General features: G+C 47.7%; 1 protein-coding gene across 1 annotated transcript in view; it reads right to left on the bottom strand.

The window, feature by feature from the left end:
- Positions 1–4,538: 4,538 nt before the first annotated feature.
- The window catches only part of N4bp1 (NEDD4 binding protein 1), a 41,770-nt gene continuing 23,150 nt past the window's right edge, over positions 4,539–23,158 (bottom strand). The window contains exons 2-7 of the mRNA XM_005367026.2: positions 20,303–21,978; positions 13,559–13,689; positions 11,944–12,040; positions 8,713–8,820; positions 7,101–7,208; positions 4,539–5,257 (exon numbers count right to left, since the gene is read on the bottom strand). Of these exons, the coding sequence (XP_005367083.1) occupies positions 4,900–5,257; positions 7,101–7,208; positions 8,713–8,820; positions 11,944–12,040; positions 13,559–13,689; positions 20,303–21,978 (2,478 nt within the window). The 3' untranslated portion in view covers positions 4,539–4,899. The remainder of the gene's footprint in view (positions 5,258–7,100; positions 7,209–8,712; positions 8,821–11,943; positions 12,041–13,558; positions 13,690–20,302; positions 21,979–23,158) is intronic.

Genomic DNA, 23,158 nt, shown 5'->3' on the forward strand with positions numbered 1-23,158 from the left:
GGGGAAGCTGGGAACACAGAACCTTTTCAGCTCCTGCGGGCCACTCAGGACCCTTCTTCCTGCTGCCTGTTTGGGAGGTTGCAACTTGAGCCTGATCCAGGAGCCAGACATGTGGCAGAGCAGTACAGGTCTGGTTCCTCTGCTGGGAGCAGTGACAGAGGAGGGGTCTGACCCAGGTCTGGGTACCAGACTGTGCGGATGAGCGGGGCTAGCTGGGGATCTGGAGAGAGATGGCAAGCAAAACCTTAGAAGCTACAGTCTGCAGCATAGAGCCCTGTGATTTGCAGCAAAAGCCACCAAACAGGAGGAGTCAGGAGGAGCAAGTCCAGCCCCTGGGATGCATCTCCGCACTGGCTGAAGGACTCTGGCTCAGCTCCTTCCCCAGAAGTCACCCCTGGTCCCGACAGCACCACGCGTCTGGACAATGGAAAGCTGAGTTGCTTTTGGTTCTCAAAACCAGTGGAGCAAAGCACGATGGGTCTCACCTGTAACTCCAACACTTGGAAGGCTGAGGCAGGAGGACTGCTGTGAATTCAAGGACAGCCTGGACTGCAGGACAGAGTGGCATGCTGACACCCAGAGTAGGTGCTCATCCTGGTGGGCTATTAGCACAAGTCTTTGGGACCTTCCTGAACATCAAGCTGGACGCCTGCTCTCCAATCTGCCAGGCTCTGCTAAGGACAGGGAGGCGCTTCACTCTGCGTAGACACCTGATCTCACGGGATGAACTAACATGAAACTGCTTCAGCATCAGGGCGCACTTCGCGAATCCTGGGCCTCCTGACACCTGAGGAAGGTCTCCTTGACAAAGTGAGCTCAGAACTCAGGGCCGGCCTCTTGCTCATGTTTCTTCCCCATGGCAGAAAATGGCGCTAATGGTTGTGGGCGCATCCCACATGGCTCCCAGCACAATTGGCAAAATCTCCGAGGAAGACTGGCAGGTGAGGTCTATCTAAGCCAACTGTCTGCTTTGGATGGATCCATCTGGTCAGGATTCCAGGTCTGGGCAAGTTGACCAGGACGGCATGTGCTGAAGGCCCTAGGGAAGGGGGGCAGAGTGAAGCAGGCAAGCTAAGCCTCCCCTACACCTGACAGAGGTGGGTCCCATTTCTGGAACACGATCACCAAAGTTCCCCCAGTCAAGAAGGCACCATCCTCCAGTTCACTCGAACAGACATTTATTGAGCACCTACCAAGTGCAAGGCACTGTTAGGTGCCACAAGAGATACAGAGTGACCATAGGGTCCCTGCCCGCGAGGAGCTCACAGTCTAGAGGGAGGCAACACAGTACACAGTTGGCTGCAGCTACACCTGCTGGAGAGGCAAGAGCCAGAAGCGAGATACCAAGTGCTGTGGGGGGTCACAGAATACCACAGGGCTGCTTCTGTTCAGGGCACAAGACTCAGAGCTGGGCCTTTGAGGAGGAGGGCTGTAGGGCAGAGGGCCATTTCTAGAAGAGAAATAAGCACGGATAGGGCCCCTGGGAACCCAGATCTGGGTGGCAGGTGAGCATCATGGCAGGGATAGACAGTGGATAGTGAAGTACGGCCATGGGGCAACAGCCATGGGCGCTCGGCTCAGAGGACAGGAACTCGATGCTCTGGTGGCAGCTGTAGGTCACTGAAGAGGAGAAGGACACAAAAACGGTCGTCTACATGAACCTGAATGAGCTCCCTGGAGTCTGGGAGAGGGGAGTTGTAAAGTGGCCTAGTGTTGAGGGACCCTTGAGAGAACAGTGTCACGGGGGATTGTGGGAAGTGGGGGGCAGTAGCAAGCTAAGGGCCAAGAAGGATACAAGGGAATACGTGATAGAAGATGACAGAACGGAGGCCAAGCTCCTGAGGTTCTGGTAGTCACAATCCCATAGGCTTAGTGACAGGATTAGTGTCACCACCACTGAAGGTGACATTAGGAAGGAGCGGTGACCTCCTACAATAAGTGCAGCGTCTCAAAGTGCAGTTCCAGGCCACTAACTGGGAGCCACTCAGGATGTGTGGAAGGGACAAGCCTCCAGGCTTTCCTCTACCGCAGAGCCCACACCTCAGGTGTGTGATAACCTGCATTTTAGCAAGGGCTGCCCTTTTCACTGGCGTCCTAAGGGTGGCCCAGTTTAAGAGCCGCCTGTGGAGAAACTGCATTAAGGATTGCCTTCAAGGAGAAGAAAGGAATGCAGAGCATCCAGAAGGAAGATGGAAGAAATAAGGCCAATGGCCTCCCTGTCTGTAGCTGTTACATTAACAATGAAACAGCAACCAGTGAATGCCCAGGCTCCTCCCATGAGGTGAGCAGAAGCCAAGTTTGCAAACTGGGGAGTGAAAACGTGGGAAGGTGGAGTAAAGCATCATCAACAAAATGGAGGGCGTTTTAACTTCAAGGATCAAAGGGAACAGGAAGGTGGTAATGCCAGTGAACAGTGCAACTAATGGACCCAGCTGAGATGGCTCAGAGTGCTGAGGATGGGGAAGCATTGGAAGAGATGCGAGAGGCAGGCTAGGACCAGGGTGAGCATGGTGCAGAGGCCACAGGGTCTGCAGCCATTGCCCCTACCAGAGGGAGGGACTCAGTACTTGGCAGTGGCAAGAAAGGGTGGAGTCTTCTTTCTTGCTTTACACATTCGCAAGCCTGTGTAAACACAACTCCATCCTGTCTCAAAGCTGAGCTTGCCAACCATGGTGCCACCACACTGGACGAGGACAGCTCCTGCGCATGCGCACAGCAGCTGGAAGTCCATCAGCTACACTAGTTACTTATCCTTTCAATCTCTGTAAGCATCAGATACTTGACCAATGACCAAAATGGTCAGCCTCGGCCACGTTGACCACCTCACCCAATTGTCAGGATACACAGGAGGCAGAGGTACTCCACATACGGAGGAATGCCAAGACACTCCACAGTTCACTGTGGAGGCACTGAGGGGTGGAGGCTGAGCATCTACAAGTACCTAACAGCAACAGAGCTTGGGATGAGGCAGAGAAGCAGGTCATGAGCTTCCTTCGGTGGCTGGATAAGTGGGATTTGGATGCTACCCCTAAAGGTGATGAATTTCACAGAGAGTCTAGAATTATATTTCACATTGTAATCTACACAGTAATTAATGCCTCTCGATTCCCTCCAACTTTTCTTCCCTCCTATATGGGGAAGGGGACATGGGCAGGTATCTCAGAAACAATACTAAGAACACAGAGGCTACACAACAAAGTCAATCTGCCTGGAGAGTCTGGGAAAGCTCGTGCTCCTTGCTCCCTGCCAGCATCAGGATGTGTGGCCCCTGTGCTCTACAGAGCACCCTGACTCTCCTGGTTCCCGGGAATGCTGGACTGGGACTGAGTAGACCAGGAGGTCCTGGGGACAGCTCCACCTTGGCACCTTTACTGTGCTCAGAAGCTGGGGCACAAGGCTGTAGTGAGTCTACTCCTGGACCTTGCAAAGTCTGTTTTCTACTTTCACTGCCTGCAGGTCTCAAAAGCCCAAGTGACAGATGACAAACAGCTCCCCAGCATGTTGCATTATCAATGAATTCAGGAGAACATGACTGAAGTACAACCGTGACCACCCAGAAAGCTCTGTATTCATCTCCTGAGGTATGCAGGGATCAAATGAAACCAAGTATATGCATGGTGACAGCATCCTGGGATCTGCATAGTCCCTGCACCACAGAGAACCAACCAGCACTACATCCTCAGTCACTAACTGTGAGACCAGGAGAAAGACACAATCCACAGAGCAGTGGAATTGACCGTGAGGGCTGGGACACAGCACGGATGGAAAACACAGAGCCCTTAAAAGGTCTAGGTGAGAGTCAAGATGCTAAGAATGACCAGGACATATTTCACAGACAGAACTCAAGCTACACTGAGAAGAGACGATACTGAGATAACTGGTTCTGAGAGACTCAGGAAGAGCGCCTAAGAGATTTCTAAAATCTCTTAGAAGACAGAAGAGGGAAACAGCAGGGCTTTGAGACCCCTTCTGAAACTGCTCGTGCTCTTTATTGGTTTGGGTCATCCTTGAGAACAGAAAACTTTTTGGCAAAGCTGTACAAACTCCACATGGGATTCTTCCCCATACTGTGGGCTGTGGACTCATGCTGGCCACAGAAGGGAGCTCCTCAGCAGACTCTCCAATCCTACCTCACCTTCTGAGGTGACAGCAGCTGTGAAATCAGGTGGGGAGCATGGCGGCCTCAGCTGGGGAGGGCATTAGGGAGCTGGGCCAATCAGGGAGTATGCTGGGACTCGTTTCCCTTCTCTGTCCAGCGGAGAAGAAGGATGGGGGGAATGGACTGAATTGTCGCCCTGCTCTTCTGAGTCTGACTTTGTCTGTCGCTGACTACAGCCAGGCACCAAGTGCCATCTAGTGGCTCCACTTCTCCACTCTCACGATGGCCTGCGAGAAGACCCAGAGGAGTGGGCAGGCCAGCTCCAAGGAGGAAGGCAGGGAAGCACACACCACGTGAGTGGACAGAACAGATCACCTCAAGAAAATATACTCTAAGAGGGCTTGCTTTCCTTAAGGAAGCAATTCCTTTTTTTTTTTTATTTTTTAATTTTATTTAGAAAGGCTAACCATATTCATTTGTCAATTTTTCTTCAGCTTTAAGGAAAATAGTTTAAAAAACATAAAGTTGTAAATACACTCAAGAGTAACTGCTATTAAACAGTTCTGAACAGGCAGAAAATGTACTTTTCTTTTACAGAAAATGTTCAATCTGTAATAGCAGCATAATTTATATATAGAAAAAAGCTGGCTTTGAAAATCCAGACTTTTGTATATATCAAACACATCCCTTTCTTCTCCTACCGAGAGCAGCACTGTGCACTCTGGAAAGCTTCTCCTCAGTACGGGACTCCACAGTTGGCAGCTCCCTTTGGTCCCCATCAGCAGTGGGCTCTCAGCTCTTCAGTCCAGTACCAGGGCAGAAAGGGCATTCAGGTCTTTCATGTATGGATGAGCTACCAGGATCTGGTCGATCTTCAGTTTTTGCTCAGAGTCAGGGAAGATCTTCAGCAGGGCCGCCCTCAGCTCGCTGGTCTCTGCGGAAGATCTCTGTGCTGGTACGAGAAGGTTCTGCTGCATACTGGGAACGGTGGCCAGGGGTGTGAAGTGGGGCTGCTGAGGAAGCCAAGGGCCTGAAGAGGCTCCCTGGTTCCGGGATGGAGGCTGGTGGCTGGTGTTGGCTACTTGGGTGTTGGGGCTCCGGAAGCCAGGATCGAACGTGCCCACATCTGGCAGGGCATTGAGTAGCGGCTGCATGTCTCTGTGGATAGTGACCATGGAGAGAGCGGCAGTGAAAAACCCTGTAAAGCATGTACGGCTGACATTGAGGATCTAGATGCTAGGTAGTTTCATGTTTTTTGAAGGCCACAGAGCCAAGGGGATGTGAAATCAGGCCCCACAGAGTGGCTCACAGGGCACCCGCCACCATTTCCAGACCAATGAGGGAACAAGCACCTCTGGGACGGACAGCCCCTCCCAGTCTGCTGTCTGAGGGTGGGCCACAGTTGTTGCTTCTGCAAGGTTCCTGCTCAGCTGGAGGGTTTTATTCTAGGCAGTGTCAGCTGACTGGGGAGAGGAATCCCTCTGGGCAGAGGCAACTCCACGAGGCTCCTAGAATCCCTGTCTCCAGTGAGGTCTGGGTGGGGCAAGTGTGCTCTGAATGCCTGTGCACGTGGTGTTGTCTAGGCATCCAGGGACACCTGTCCTGCTTAAAAACTCCCACCAATTTCATCTGTAGCTGAGACCTGGGGCTAACAGTGCCATCAACGTCAGAAGCTTGACAGCCTGCAAAAGCTCCATTAACATTAGCGGCATCCCCTCTGGAAGGAGTGACAACCAGTAGCCACCACACACTTTGAAGATGATACTAGGTGAGAGGGAAAAGGACCAGCAGGGCTGATCCTGCCACCAGACTACTGAAGGAGTGGAACAGGCAGCAAAGAATTCACTTCTAGTTTGACCTGGAATTCAGCTTAGCATGGGGCCCACACATAGCCTCAAATACAGGCCTTGAGGCCTAAAACCCTATGAGGATTTCCCATAGAAGATGTGGGGTTGAGGGGTTGGACTGGAAAAGCCTACAGCAGGTTGCCATGTCCTTGGCCCGAGTCAACGCCTTAACAGTGTGATAAAACCCAATGGCTCCCAGAGAAATGATAACAAGGCCACGACTTTCCAAGTGTGTCAGTCTCCACTGAAGAAGATCCCTGGGTGAAAATCAACCCACTGCGGTGCACCACCAAGTTCAAACTGATGATCCCAAAGGCTCAGGCTATAAATGACCAACTAGCAGCCTTGAAAGATGGGACAGAGTCTATGTTCTCCTTTTAGGTACCTAGACCAACCCCATGCAAAACCTGCCAGGAGATGCACAGAAATATAGCTCACTTTTGTTTTAAAACAAAGAAGGTCTGCCACTAGGTTAGCATGAAGGAGGCTGTGGTTAACAAAGTCACCTGAGAATTCTTAGCATAGACATAACCTCTACTTCTCAGTGGCAGACAATAAAGCAAGCAGGCTTTCCCATGCAGAGATGGTAAACAGTAGCTGTGGGCCCTCACCCCACCCCCACAGCGGTTCCTGAGCAGGACACAAGTTCACAGTAGCACTGGACACTCCAAAGAAACGGCTGCACAAAGTGCATGGGAAAGCATCCCACACAGAGATCCCGGGGTGCAGTGACCTACAAGTTAGCACCAGCTTGAAAACCTGCTTCTGCTGAGACCCTCATGAATGTCTGTGTGCTCTCAGAATAAAATGAAAAGGATCCCCACACAGGGCAGACCTAGACCCTGGCATATGAGGCAGAGGCAGAGGATCAGAGTTTGAGCTTAGCCTGCTGACTCAGAGGAAACAGTCTAAGGCAGGCAGGCAGGCAGGCAAAACAACACTGAAAAAGACCACAGTGAAGATTAGCCTTGGGCTGCTTCCGTGACTGGCTTCTATACCCGTCACATATCGCTAAGTCTAATTATGGCCTAGAAGACATTCAAGTGACATTTCTAGTTTTCAAGGACAGCATTTGTTGCAAAGCACAACATTTGGTTAAAATAAAATAAAAAAAAAACAAACCTTTGACATACAAGGGACATACAAAGAAATACCTAAGAAAGCCCTCCTTTCGAAGAAATTCATCTAGCCGAGGTCCGTTTCTTCCCAGAGGGTCATCAGGAACCATAAATATGTCCCCCACGAACGTGTACTGAAGCAGCCTACAACACAGAAAGTCACAGTGCTGACTGACCATCAGTCCCCTTCACTGCTGAGGAAATGGAACACTCCTCACAGGAGACACCCCGTTTTGGGACAATGGTCAGCCTGAACATTCCCAGTGCTATCTGCCTGGAGAGGAAGCAACCCCACACACAAGTGAAAGCGTTCTAACTTCTGTTGTGGACAGAGTCCTGCGAGAAGCTCCTCTCAGCTGCCCACAAGTCTCATCCAGACGCCAGCCAGGTAGAAACAGGTAATTCTGTTTTCTACCAGATGAGAAAACACGATTAGAGACATTCAGCTTGGGACTCTGCAGGTGTGCCAAAGTGAAACTGAAAAAAAAAGAACATGTTCATAGGCACACCTCTGATTTGGAAGAGAAAACATCGTCCTCAGCAGAGAAAGCCAAGGTTGACCTAGTATTACTCATCCAGGATAGGGACCTGGGCCTGCTCAGCAGTAAAGTCTTGCTGGGAACACGGAACACCGTAGGGTCTAGAAATAAAGAACTGACTGGGCATGGTGGTATATGCTTTTAATCCTGTGACAGCTATGTAGTAAGCTCCTCTCTCGAATAAATGAATAAACAAAATTAAATTAAACTTAAAAAATCCTAGCATCTATGTCTGTGATGTACATTTTGGTATCCAAGTTGCTTCTGTGAGGTGAGGTCTAAAAGCAGTGGGTTGGTGGGAGCCTCCTTGTGTGCAGACTGGCGTCTAGCACAACAGTGCCTGAGAAGTTCAACAACTCATCAACTGTGCCCACCAGGTTAAACTTTCCTCCACCCATTACCAAGACCTTCTTAGCAACACAGAGCTCAAATATCTCAAGTAATTCACTTTCATCCAAGAGTCTGCAGCAAAGGTTTGTCTTTCTTCTAAAATTTTAAAGTTACATTGTTTCCTTATTTATGTGCCCACAACTTTGGTTCTCTCTTTCCTGTGTGGTTCTGGAGACTTCCAGGTCCTCAGGCTTGGCACATCTCATCAGCCCAAGCTTTCAGAAACCCTGTTCGGACGTAGCAAGCTATAAGTCTGAGACAAGAGCCAACTGTGAAATCCGAGAGACACGCGTGTCTAGATGTGTTGCTTACCCGCACTGCCCTGCACATTCCCTATTTGCTTCTTGTGGGTAGCAGCCACTCGAGTGTCAAGTCTTCGGTGGGCTCATGGAAGCCAGCATTCACCGCTCATCAGCAGTTCATGACTGACACATTCACAGCGGCAGCAACAAGGAAAGCTGCACGCTGAAGTCATCGAAAACACCAGCCATCGAAACTAGACTTGCCCGAGCCCGCAGTTAGGTGCCCCCTCCCTCGGCATATTGTTTTTGTGCTACGCTCCTGCTGGAGTCACAGCACCCAGAGCTGACACTTGAGATGGCTGAGGTCCCCGTCTTCCAGGTGCTCCTAGGAGCCCCCTTCACCCTCTCCTGGGCCTACCACCAGGCAAGCAGCACATCAGACAAAATGCAGATCACAGCAAAGGAAAACAAGATTACCTTTTTGTAATAATTTCTCTCCAGGACACCGACTCAGTCACGAACTCTCTGAAGTTATCATTTGTTACAATTATGCCCCCAGTTTTGTCCGCTAAGTGTAGCAGGAACCTATGGTTACAAGAGAGTTCAACATGAGCAAACAGCACGCCCCGCTGAGAGAAGCTGGGCTATAATGAAATAAAAAAATAGCTGCTTTAAACAAGGTTGGATACACAGAAGTTAGGTCCCGTCAACTGAAGATGGATAAAACAATAAGCATCTCTGGAATTAGCAGTGGGATTATAAAACAACTTTTTTCATGCAGTCTAGTTCTACAAAAAAAATAATTTCAACTGATTCCTACATTTTCTAGAACAGATCCACCATAAACCGTGGTGACAATGCATGAAGACCTGAGCCGAGGACAAGCTAAAGGTAAGGGGCCTGTGAGATACTTCAGCTTTCAGTTGTCAGGGTTAGTTGACAATCAGCTCTGCAAATTTTTTCAAAATATTTATCTATCTATCTATCTATCTATCTATCTATCTATCTATCTATCTATCTATTTATTTATTATGTATACAATATTCTGTGTATATGCCTGCAGGCCAGAAGAAGGCACCAGACCCCATTACAGATGGTTGTGAGCCACCATGTGGCTGCTGGGAATTGAACTCAGGACCTTTGGAAGAGCAGGCAATGTGCTTAACCTCTGAGCCATCTCTCCAGCCCAGCTCTGCAAATTTTTAAAGAACAATCAATTTTCTGCTTTGCGTCAAGAAGACATCATCATTTTGGCCTAAAGATAGATAGATTCGCTCAATTACAAAAGAACGCGTGGTGATGAGGAGCCGTTTGTGATTTTAAACAAGTGGTAGTGCTGCTGGGGTCAAACTAAGGGCCTGACAGGTGAGGCAAGCACAAGTGGGGGCACAGTAAAGAAACCAAGATGGCTGCTCCGTGGGTGGATGGCTGGGGGAAGTTTTTACATTGTTGGATAGGAGAGAGAGCAGCCAGATGCATCTGGAAGGGTCCAGAGCAGAGAGAGAAAGCAGACTGGCTGTGGATACTTCTCAGGTGTGTTGGAGGGCAGGGGTCAGTGGAGACATGATGATAAAGAGAAGCTGAAAAGAATAAATATCGAGAGGGCCTTGTTTGCCATTCCAAGAGAGTGGTCCCCAGTCTGGAAGCATAGTGCAGGGGAGAGGGAATAGTGAGATTAGCAGGGGGCTCGGATATTCATAACACATACAAGTCACTAGGGACTGGAGGAGCCTGGAGGTTAGTTTTGGGCTTGCTATGTAACCACAGACATAGCCAAAGGAAGCGGCTCTTTCTGCTAGGCAGGAATGCTGCACATGGGAGCCTTCATCTCTGACAGCACTCCTTCTATAATCCATCGTAAGCAGACTGTATGACCATGACTGTCATTTTGGGGTCACCCACAACCTTCTGGAGAAATGGGGATCCCTTTGGAATCTAGCCCTATGTGTGAGAGGGTCTTAACTGTCCTAGGTCAGCCTTGAACTAAAGATGACCCTGACCTTTTGGTGCTGGGATTTCAGGTGTGTTCCAGCACACAGGGTCTCATGTACACACAGTGATGAAAGAGAGTAAGAATTAAGTATTTTGTTTTGTTGCTGAAGATAACCTCTGTCTAAACCCTCTTAAAATATCTGTGAGTAGCCAGGCACAGCGGTGCACATCTTTAATCCCGGCACTTGGGAGGAAGAGGCTGGCAGCTATCTGTGAGCTTGAGCACAGCCTAGTCTACATAGTGAGTTCCAAGAACAGTCAGGGCTACCTACTGAGAAACTATCTACAATACAAGACAAAACAACAAACACTGTGAAAGGAATGGAAGTGTTATTTCTTGAGCACGAACAAAGACAGTGAAACAAAAGCCCCAATCACTGGACTCTAAGGTGCAGGCAACCGCTCGTCTTCACGGTGGCAGCGACTCCTAGGCGGGACTGAAAACAACAGATTCCTAACTCTTAGGAACTTGGGGAAGTTAGATTTGTTTTTATTTTCACCACCACCCTCACTCCCCAACAGGAACTCACAAATTCCAGGCTAGCTTAGAATTCACTATGTAACTGAGCATGACTTTGAATCCCTGATCCTCCTGCTTCTACCTCTAAAATGCTGGGATTACAGGTTGGAGCCACCACATTTGGCTAAGGTCCTTGTTAATAAACATTTCAGTTCACTTCTAAAGGGCATGACTTGTCAACGGTGCTATGGACTGTCAATAAAAGCAGATAGTGAGGCTTCCCACCAGGACACACAACTATACTCTCTGAAACCCAGAGAGCAACGTAAACCAAGAGGAAGTTTCATCTGCATGCCTGTTCCTGGGTTCGAATCCCTTGGCTGTGAGAAAAAAAGCTGTGGTGGTAGAGGCCTGAAGGCTTTTCCTGTGCCTACTGACCTACTTGCTTTTCCAGCCAAGCACTTCGGGGTTCCTGAGCCTGTGGTGATGCGGACAAGAACTGCCCTTCCAGGACAGATTCCCAGGAAAGCTCCCAACCTGTGTGCTGCCCTCCCTCAGCTTTCCTCACACCGCTCTTTGACAGTTCCTTGAATGCACCCCATCTAAGCTCATCTCTTTCCTATCGGTGAGGGAATGTCTGCAGTGCTCCTAGATCACCTCTTTCCCATTCCAGCACATAGCAGTGTGGGTAACACGTGAAGCACTGTCTTCACTGGAAGGGGTGGGAACACACAGAACAATGCAGAGAAGGGGCAGACAGCCCAAGGGCAACAGACACCATGCTTGTCACTACTTACACGACAACACCAGAATAGAGTTGCAAAAACTACATATCACCGGGGAAGCTTGGAATCCAAATTCCTCCTTTTGGGAGGTGGGAATCTCACCAGGTAACCCTGGCTGGCCTGAAATGCAGAGATTCACTCAGATCTGTGATTTACATAGTGAGTTATAGGACAGGGCGGCATGGTGAAACTCTGTCTCAAGGAGGAAAAAAAAAGGAAAGCCAACTACATATATCTGCCTTTTCTCACTTCAGACATACTTTACTAAATTAAATAAAATCAAACTTAACACAATGGTGTCTTCTGTGCCATTCTTAACCTCATAGAGTATATAAGCTTAGTAGTGACTTTGATCACGAGTTTTAAAACTGAGCAAGCAGGTCCCTTCAGAGTGCACACCAGCCTGGTGGCAGGCAGCTGGCTCCTCACCACCCCCACTCCCACCTTGGGAAGGAAAACAGCCCTGCATACCTGTCATCATGAGAAGCGATCCGTTCTCCAAAGACCATCCGGGCAGGAGTTAAAGATAATATTCCAAGCTCCTGGAGTTGGGTTAAGAAGTGCTGTTCTGTTTGTGGAAGAAGTTGATGTGGGTTCAGTAAAGGCCATCTTTCCCGGATGTGTAAACAAATGGACGCAAACCCAAATACTTCACTTGGGGACTTGCAGAAAACCTCCTTTTCCTACTGACTCAATTTTACTAACTACCAGATCAAGTAGAAAAAAGAAAATCAATTAAGACTCATACTAAGACAAACCCTGCATAGGAACTGACTGGGTAGTTTTTAAACACACAAACAAATATTAAATTCATTTCCTCTTGAGACTAAACCATAAGCCTGTAATTTATCAATGCTGCCCTCAAGAACTCTTCCAAAGGTATATATGACAGGTAGAATACAGAAAGAGAAGTGACAAGAGTCCCCCAAAAGTGGGAGTGTGGAGGGGAAGAGCCCTCTAGATGCAGAGGCAGCAGCAGGAACAAACCGCTTTGCTCCAGTCAGGAAAGGCTAGCCTTCTCTCCCAATTAGTCTCAGTTGTCTGTACAAGCCCGATTGTCCCAGGCACACTAGTGACAAGAGGGAGGGCTGATGCTCTTCTGTGGGAAAGCAGTCACAGGCAAGAGAAGCTGAGACCTAAGATTCCTGGGTTTGCATTTCCAACCAAAGCAGCTGCCAGTGACCTGAGCTGACCTGCCCACACTGGGGTTCCCTACCTTGCAGCTGCCCAGTGCACATGCAATAAGACTCTGCTAGGCAATGAGTGAATCCACCTAGCTCCTCCAGGACCTTCTGTTCTGACATCTCCCAGATAAAGAAAGCTGGGAACACTCGAAAGTGGAGTGGACTGGACTGGCTTCAGCATTAGACTTCACTTCCTGTTTCTGAGCTGGACAAATGTTCCCCTCCGCCCCCTGCTACCTCTCCTTTCTAGGAGCCCTCGTGTGCTGTGCCTGCCACAGCCATTTCCCCTGTTTGTCTATGATGACCCAGGACAAAAACAACCTTACGTTCTCTGGAGTATTTTACAACACAGTAAGTCCAAACTTCCTGTGTGGGGGCTGTAGGTTATGCACAAAGTACCCAATGGCAAACAGAAATGATTCCTAATAAGCCCTCAGACTACTGGAAAGATGTTATCTAAGGACAGAAAACTGGCCAAGTAACTATTTTAAAGAAACATTATTTAAATATTCCAAAGCCCAACCTAGTGGAGACACCTAACTTCTCACAGCAATGCTAGCCTTCTACCCTTCCTGACCACTCCCTTTTATAATACAACACTCGTCAACTGAGAGGCATGTCTATCCCAGGCCAGCCTCAGAAACTCTACTGTGCAGCCAAGGACAGCTCTGGTCCTCCACTCCTCCTCGAGTGCTCTGGCCCTCCACTCCTTCCTGAGCGCATTACAGGTGTGCACCACACCGAGTTTTCAACTGATAGTTTACCAGACAGAAACTATTCAGAATTTCGTCATTCAATCTGTTGCCCACATGTGTGATTCTATTCTAAGTACCTTATGTTGCAATTTGAAGCCAGTTCATTGAATACCTAACCAGAAATATGGAAAAGTCACTGGGCCTCACCTGTGACATTAGGATCGCGCCTTGTTCTCCACTGTGGGACAAACACAGTGATGTTTCTGTTGCCAAGCTTCCAAAAATATTCAACTGCAATTGCTATCCCACGGCAACTAAAGAACTTTTTCAGACCATGGCTGGAAGAAAGCAAGAACGATTTCATTAGGTTAAGGCATATGTAAAGCCTATGTTTACCACAGAGAACAATCATACAACAGAAACAAGACAGACATCTATTACTTTTCCAATGTGTTGTGTACTTTGCTGCTTTGCAGAGCCAAGTTAGACCTGCTGACTGAGTCCTTCCTGTATCTTAAGAGTCTTGGGTCTTTTCCTTGTATCTGACGAACTGAGTGTGCTGTTTTGGTGGAGGGCTGCAGGCTTGCTGTAATATCTGTTTATTATCACAGGGGTTTCCAGTATAGTCTACTGGGAAAACTACGTCTGTCTAATCATTGGCCTCTAAGAACCTTATCTTCTTTTTGTGAGATGTGGTCTCTGTAAGTCAATGAACTGACTTAAAGCATGTGATCCTCCTGCCTCAGCCCCCTGAAGTCTGACACACTGGGGTACACTGCACATCTAGCCTACTGTGACTCTTGAGTCATATCCTGGGGGGGGGGGGCTCTGCTGCTTGTTTACTGTGTTAGGGATGAGACCCAGGTCCTCACAAGAGCCAGGCTAGCACTCCACCACTGTGCTTCACTGCCAGCGTACGTCTAAGAACTTGGGAATTTTGTCACAGAATTTGTGGCTCAGTGGCTGTGACAGTGCCTGTGCTATGTGCCTGCCTATGGCTGAGGACAGGAATTTTAAACATGTGACCCTGCTGTACTACCACAGTGCCCAATGTCACTGCTACCTCTGGAGGATGGGTGAGTGCACCACCCACCTTCCAGGGAACTGAAAAGCTCCCAAGTTTATGACTTAAAAAGAACAATTAGAAAACAAGATTCAAACGAAACTGACTAGAACCATGGGGACCGTACCAAATGAATCAGAAAGCAGGGAAAAGGAAAACATGTAAGAAACGGGCCAGAAAGGGTCAATCTGCAAAGGTCACCACGGTCACTGTCCCACCACTCGGTTTCTGCCACAGCAATGTGACAACAGCCACACACAGCTGTAGATGGCAAATATGGCTGAGTTCCTAAGCACTTGAGACAGAAATGGGGCTGTATTTAGCCCAGTGTGTGACTTCTTGCTCAGAAGGCACACAAAAAATGTAGCTCCTAAGTCTGGTAGTACATTTCAAAACACAAAACCAGAGACTGGATGGAGAGATGGCGCATACTTTTTTCCCCCTAAACCCTAATCCTAAACCCTAACCCGAGATGGCGCATACTTAAGAGCACTTGCTGCTCTTGCAAACGGGCGGACGTGGGTTTGATTCTTAGCACGCATGTGGCAGCTCACACCATCCGTAACTCCAGGGGATCAGAAGCTCTTTTCTGACCAGGCATGTATATGGCACACAATACACAAACAGGCAAAACACTCATACACATTAAAAAAAAAATCAGCTGGCTATACCGCTCCACAGGCAAAAGTGCCACACGTGGACCATGGCGTGTGCATTCCCCCAACACAAACACACATAAACAAGTAAGCAAATATGATTAAAAAAAATAACCCTTTATTTTGCCTCAGGCAGTTAAAGAGAGGTGGGGGAGAGATGTCCTTCCCACATACATCCTCTGCCTGCCAGGACTGGCTTCCAGGTCCCCTCCACATTTGACGGATCAGAGAGAGCAGGCCAAGGCAAACTTCCCATAATACACATGCCAACCAGCTCTTGCTCTTGGGTGGTCTTGTCCCTACCCATCCTGGTTGCTAAGTCTCCTTTTGTATCTTCCCTAGCAGCCCCTCTGAGGGCTCAGTCTAGTCTCCTGTGAAGCCAGCCCTTCCTGTCTTCTCACCTCCTACCTTCTACTGTGCAGTGTATCAGAGTGGACTGTCGAGAGTGGGTGTGCTGGGGTAGACTCATTGCCCACACCTGGCCAAGGCCCTTCCACTATCCCATTAATATGATGCCAACCCTCTTTGCATTCCTGACCCTTGAGCCCAGAAAGGCTTGGATACACACGGGTAAGCTGCCAGGAGGTTGCAAAGAGTAGCCCACAAGTTCTCTTTGCTAGAGGATAAAGCCAATGCTTTTTCAGAGACCAATAAAGAAGAAACTATCAGCTGGGCAGTGATGGCACATGCTTTAATCCCAGCACTCAAGAGGCAGAGGCAGGCCTAGGTCTCTGTGAATTCGAGTCCCGCCTGGTCTTACAGAGCAAGTTCCAGGATAGCCAGGGCTACACAAAGAAACCCTGTGTTGACAAACCAAACAGAAAAAAAGAAACTATGAGATCTTATCCCAGAAAACACATGCAAGCAAACAAACCCATGGCCGATATAGTAAGGATGAACCATACCAGTATGACTTGTTACTGGTGAAAAAGAGGGAGTAACTGGCTTCTTGTTCTTAAAGAATAAGTACTCTAATTGTTTAATACTAAGGACAGGCCTGGAGTTAAGGCAGCCGGTTTTTGTTTGTTTGGTTGGTTTTTGCCCCCGCCTCTCAAGACAGGGTTTCTCTGTGGAGCTTTGGAGCCTGTCCTGGAACTCACTCTGTAGACCAGGCTGGTCTCGAACTCACAGAGGTCCCCTGCCAGTTCTAACATGAAGACCCTAAATCAAGAGCACACACGCACACAGGATCCAGCGAACCTGCTTGTCCTCTTCTTAAATCTTCAGCTGACCACACAGCAGGAATGGATGGGGACAGAGCTCCACTTGCGGTCAATGAAGAAAAGGAAGCCAAAGCAGATGGCAGGAATTCTGCTACCCTGGGTATCTAAGTTTAAAGCAACAGTAGAACAAGTAGTTTGCTGTCAGAAGCACCAAGGCTGCACCAGTTTTCAGTGCTCTCTACAGAAGATCACAGCATTTTCACTCTGAAGACTCCACAGTTAAACAGTGCTTCCAGGTTCGGCCTAGAGAATATGTAGATTTATCTAGAAAATAAAACTACAGACAAAGGAAATGAGGGCTGGGGTGTGATCAATATAGCATATGTGTGTGATCTGAGTTGAAGTCTCAGCCCCAGGAAGTGGGGGAAAAGAAGAACCAAACTGCTGTTATAATGTTAGACAGTGCAGTAAGAACTCTTCTTTTAAACCTGATGAAGTGTGTTTATCCTTGCTGCTTCTGGTCTCTATAATCGAGACAGGGTGGTGGACAGGGAAGTGCCAACTAGTGGTCTACCCTGACCTAGAGAACATATATTCACAGTGCACAGACTAATACCTTCTATTTTAGGGACCCCAAATAGACCCCAGCCTCACATGTAGGAAAACACTGAGCCTGGAGGGTAGGTGTGTCAGCTCTTCAGGGAGATCTAAACTCCTGCCCCAGGCCTCTGGAGACAAGTTAAATTACCTGGCTATTTTTCACATTCTAGCAGTCAGCCCACACGCTTCAGAGGAGAGCTGGATGATAACAGCTAGCTAGCAGTGGCTGTCAAGCCAGACAGGGCAGTGCAGGGAAATACTGTGGGAAGCCCTTTCTGAGTTAACCAGAAAAGCACAATTTCCTTCTAGCTTCCAGCTCATAAATTAGCCATGGAAGCTGCTCCAGAGAGACAAGCAAGCACAGTGGACACATGCGCAGTTCTGACAAGCAAATGGGCAAACCCCATCGACACAGACAGTCATCAAAGGAGACTAGTCAGGTGCTCTCATGCTGGGGTTTCAGCCACCACTGTGATGTTGGCCAGACACTGCAACCCTTTCCACTGACTCATCACCTGACTCATCCCAGTGACGACGGAAACGACAGAAAACACATCCCCAGCAGAAGGCAGGCGTTTCAGAACTGTTCGTGGTATATATAAGCTTCAGACCTCATGATGGACCAAATAAACAGCAATCCGGGGGAGAGGGGGTGCTCCTGGCAGCTTACCCGTGTGTATCCAAGCCTTTCTGGGCTCAAGGGTCAGGAATGCAAAGAGGGTTGGCATCATATTAATGGGATAGTGGAAGGGCCTTGGCCAGGTGTGGGCAATGAGTCTACCCCAGCACACCCACTCTTGACAGTCCACTCTGACACACTGCACAGTAGAAGGTAGGAGGTGAGAAGACAGGAAGGGCTGGCTTCACAGGAGACTAGACTGAGCCCTCAGAGGGGCTGCTAGGGAAGATACACAAGGAGACTTAGCAGGCCAGCAAGGGCTACATAGTAAGACTTTGCCTCAAAACAAACATGGCAGGTGCAGAGGCCCATGCCTATAATCCCAGTACTTAGGAGGCAGATTGGATCTTTTTTGAGTTTAAGGGCAGCCTGGTCTTCACAGCAAGTACCAGACTAGGGCTACATGGCGAGACCCTGTTCCAAAACAAAAGATAACACACAAAAGCTGTCAGGGCAGACTTCAAAGGTGGGTTAGAGGATTGGCAAGCAAGCTGAAGATTCCAGAGAAGACCAAACAGCCTGGCTTGCAGTCCTGCAGCTTACTGCTGTTAGCAGCCATGCTTCTGTGCTACCCTATGGCTGTGGACTTTAACAAGGGCAAGCCAGGCACCGTGGCTGCTGGAGGCACCTCATCAAACACACCAAGTTCATATGGGAGGTGTGTGGCTTTGCTCCCCATCAGCAGTGAGCTCTGGAGCTGCTCAGTGTAGCCAAGGACAAGCAGGTCCCAGAATTCATCAAGAAAAGGACAGATGAACATACAGCCACACCAAAAGCAAAGGGGGGAGAGGAACTGAGCAAGAGTTCTCGCCACCATGAGGAAGTCAACTGCCAAGATATAAAGTCCCTTCTTCCTCTGAGTAGGAAATACTTTCAGAAAACATAGCATGTATCTTTGATACATCCTGAAGTATTTCTGGATGACACCTGAGATCTCCTTTGAGGTACACAAAGGCTAGTGAGGGAACTCAGCAGCAGGGCATTTGCCTAAAGTCAGAAGAGCCTGGCCTCCACCCCCAGCGCCACAGGGGCAATAAACAGAATAAAGTAAAGAAAAATAAAATCCCATAAAAGTGGGTTTAAAGTTGCAAATGGAACAAGATTGGTCATGAACTAGTAATTGTTGGGACTGAGCAAGAAAACCCATAGAGAGTTGCCATACCTTCTTGTTATATTTCTTTGTAACTTTTAATAAAAAGAAAAACTAGCAAAATAAATAAATCATTAAGTAAAGCTGACTCCAGTTTCCACATTAACAGAGAAGGCTCACAACTGCCTGCAACTCTGGCTCCAGAGGATTCAATGCATTTGTCTGGCCTCTTCCAAGGGGCACCTGCAAACATGTGGAATGCGTTCACACAAATGCACAGCATATACATTTAAAAGAAAGAAGAAAGACAAGAAATAGAGGTGGCTGGAAAGATGGCTCAGCAGTTAAGAGAGTTTGCTACATTGTAGAGGACTTGGGTTCAGTTCCCAGCACCCTCACCTGGGTTCACAGCTGTAACTCTAGTTCGGGAGATCCACTTTCCTCTTCTGGCCTCCTTGGACAGCAGACATGCATGTGGTGGGCATATAAACATGCAGAAAAAAAACTCTCATGCACATAAAATAAAGATATGTGCCCATAATTTATTTTTCATGCCCGTAACATAAGCACTAGGAGGCTAGGGTAGCAGGATCGTGAGTCAGAATGTCGCCTCCCCAGCATCTCGAGATGAGAAGCCTACAGGGAGACAACACAGTGCTGGAGCATGTGCCCTCCTCACATAAGGACCCTGTCCAAACGTTAGGACCAGAAAGAAAAAGCCAAACGCATTCCTAAAACTTCAGGACATGATTTGACCTTTTCAAATTCCTAGAAAGTGGTCATACAGGCATTCAACAGAGAATATTATTCTCAGAATTTAGCATCTGTAGGAGCTGGGAGTGATGGCTCAGCAGTTAAGAAAGCCTTGAATTCCGTTTCTAGCACCCATATCAGGTGGCTCAAATTCATCTACTCACAGGGATCTGACATGTTTTCTGGCCCCCATGGGTACTACATTCATGTTTACAAATTGACTTTCAGACACACACATACACTTAATGAAAAATAAAAATAAGCCAGGTGGTCAAGAGGCAGAGACAGGCAGATCTCTGTGAGTTCAAGGCCAGCCTGGTCTACACAGCTAGTTCTAGAACACCCAAGGATACACAGAGAAATCCTGTCTTGGAAAATCTAACACACACACACTTTAAATTAATTACTTTTTTTAAAACATTTTTTTGGGGAAGCTGAGGCAAGAAGTACTACAAATTAGTAGCAAGCCTGGGCTCTAAGAGACTGTCTCACAAACAAAAGACAGCAGCGGGCAGCAACTCCATTATTGTACTGGGAATCTAACACAGATTTCAAAGTCTAGTTTATTTACAGTTGCACCCTAAGTGCCAGAGTGAGATGTACCATGAAAATATAGTCTTTAGCATCTCCCACCCACAGCAACAGGGTCAAGCAAAAGCTTAGAACTCCAGAAAACCAAATGCAAAACTCTTCCAACCAGCCAGGCGGTGGTGAGACACACCTTTAACCCCAGCACTCAGGAGGCAGAGGCAGGCAGATCTCTGTGCTTTCAAGACCAACCTGGTCTACAGAGTGAGTCCACAGAGAAACACTGTCTTGACATTCAAGACCAGCCTGGTCTACAGAGTGAGTTCACAGAGAAACACTGTCTTGCGTACACACACCCACACTCGCACCCAGCTCTCAGACGCTGCTGAGAGAACTAGGTAAAAACAGAATAGACTTACGTAATTGCAACATTACTCCCATCTATAACAATATGCTTCAAATCAGCTCTCCCTGGTTCATTTTTTAATTCCAGCTTGTACGGTGTTTTCAGGGTATCTCGAAATCTCTGAACCCCCGTAACGGAGGAATCCATATGCTCAAAGGCCCCTGCCCATCGTGTATCGGTAGCTGAAGGTAACAGCTGGGGCAGCGGTGGTGGGGAATAGTGTGGCTTAGGCTGAGGAGAGCTACAGCAGCCAGAACGTTTCTCACAGGCAGCCTTTGCATTATTGGGAAGCAAGGGTTCTGCTTGCTGTTGAAAGCCATTTTCAGGGACAGCTGGGCTTCTCTGGGGGTGACCTGTAGCTCCCCTCGAAATGAAGCTGACTTCTTTAGGACTAGAAGAGGCAACAGACGGTGGGAGGCCATCAGTCTCAAGGTCTACATTACAACTGTAGTTCTGGTTTGAGGCCCACATTTCATGTTTCTGTCCTACTGGCCCTGTTCTGAAAGAATTAACTCTGCAATTTGAGGTACATGGTTTAGAGTCTTTGAACGGTAACTGGGAAAATTTTTCCACCATGTTTTGCTCTGTGTGACTCTGTGTGTTCTTTGGAGTTGAATCTGCTGTGAGCTCATTTGTGCTGCTGCAGACACCTGCACTTCTCTGAGCGGCATCTGGACACACAGTGCAAGGTGCAAACACTCTGTCTCCTTGGAGCCTTTTGTTCTCTTTCTCAATCTCCTCCAAGAGCAGTAAGGGCTCTGTAGATGGCCCGTACTCCTTGATGACCTTCTCGACAATCTCTTGGGAGTAGCCCATGGTTCTGAAGAAGTTTACAAGGATGCTGTACTCCATTTCTTCCGTGGTGTCTTTCCCATCGGGGCTTAGATTTGGAGAGTTGGAAGCAGCAGTGTCACATGGGTCAAGGACTTCATTTCCATCTGAGGCCTTGCCATCTTGCAGAAGCTCCCCTTCTACAACATTCTCCAAGGAAAACTGCTTCTTGGTGTGCCTTTCTTCTGTATCAGAAGACCTCCTCTTGTGACAAACTTTGTCCATGGAAAGTGCATCTTCATCTGGATTTAGACCATTTACTGGGACAAAGAGCACATCTGCAGAGCTAGGAAAGACTGCATCCATTTGTTTTGTGAGCTCAGAAACAGGGGTCCTAGCTTTATTTCTGGACTCTTCTTGTAAAACACTTTCCTCTCTAGCAATACTCGGTCCTGGGGCAGCATTCTGCATCAACTCTGGAGGTTGAATATCTCCAGTTTTAATGACATCATCATCTTCTGCTTCAAACAGATTCTCTTCACCTTGTGTGAGACTCAGTAGTTCTTTTTTCAAGGAAGTGGGCAAAATCAACAAATCCATTGTATAATTGTCAGCATGGGCTTCAACAAACTGTCGGAATTCCCGTTTGATTTCTGACTCCTTCTGACTGCTGGGCAGGTTCTCATTATTCTCGAAGAGCTTTACAAACTGCTGAATATGACTCCTGGCCATGACCACAGCCTCAGCGCTTCCTCTGATGCCAAGAAGCCCGAAGTCTAAAACGCAGAGGTCAGCACAAGTATCCTGAATTAGGCTCTTTAAAAACAGACTCTGTGCCCCTACAAAAATGCAGTGCATGGCCGTGGGGTAGCATTCTCTCTCCTCCAGTTCAGGCTCACAAATTCCTTTGATATATTCCTGTAAAGACAAGACAAAATTAGACCAATTTACCAGATTCCAACAATAGCAAGGCTGACTTTTTAAAAAAAGAAAAAAAAACATTAAGCATATTTATAATTTGGAGTAAAATTCCTTGACTTCAATAAAAATAAAAAATTACAGCTTGGACCTTTTGTGTGCATGTGTGTGTGTTTCATTCTAAACTATTTAATCATCTCTAGGGGAACTGAAACTTTGTATATCTACAGAGTGGGAATTCATAACCTTTCACTATGTCTTCCACCGTGATCTTAGGGGGTTGCCTAGCTGCACAATGGATAATCCCAAGGCTGGATTCATTTACATCTAAAGAAACCTTCTCCTACCCAGTCATTTCTCACAAAGGGACATATTTGATGAGATCATCAGATCAGTGAGCTACAAGAGAGCAAAGCCTGCACCACTACTGCCTTTGGTTTGCAGATTCAACAAAAATGGTCACCCCGCCTCCAGGTTCCTTGAAGACATTTAGAAACAGTAAGATTCAAGTATAACCAGAGAATAGTAACAGGACTTCTACAGGCTGCCACTGGGAGCTAGTGAGATGATCAGCAGTGAAAGAGCTTGCTGCCCAGCCTGCTGATGACCCGAGGGATCCACATGGGAGAAGAAGATCAACTCTCTGGCCTCTACACACATGCTGTGGCAATATACACCCACACTTCCAATAAATAAATGCACTAAAAAAATGTTAAGGGAATTAGTTTCTTTAGCAAGTGGGATGCTAATTGGAACAAAAAAAATGAGTCAAGCAATTAAGTGTATGCAACACACACACACACACACACACACACACACACACACCCTCCCGGTGCAGTCTTGCTCAAATTACACAAGCGAAGTCCAGTTTCTTCAACAGCAAAGGCAAGAAGAGTGCAGTCATAGAGGGGTAGGGGAGTTAAAGTCCTTACAGGGTACCTCGGTACATGGTGAGACTGTTACTCAACAGGCAGTGTACTTCTGCATAGACACTGTAAAGGGAGATCTGCCTTACTTTCAACCCAGGGTGTTGCCAAAACCAGAGCTATTTAAAAGCTCTGCCTGGGATCAAGGGGATTCGTATTGGAAAAGAAGAAGTTAAGCTTTCGTTATTTGCAGATGATATGATAGTATACATAAGCGACCCCAAAAACTCTACCAAAGAACTCCTACAGCTGAT

Source organism: Microtus ochrogaster, unplaced genomic scaffold (genome assembly GCF_000317375.1).
Source record: "Microtus ochrogaster isolate Prairie Vole_2 unplaced genomic scaffold, MicOch1.0 UNK15, whole genome shotgun sequence".
NCBI lineage: Eukaryota > Metazoa > Chordata > Mammalia > Rodentia > Cricetidae > Microtus > Microtus ochrogaster.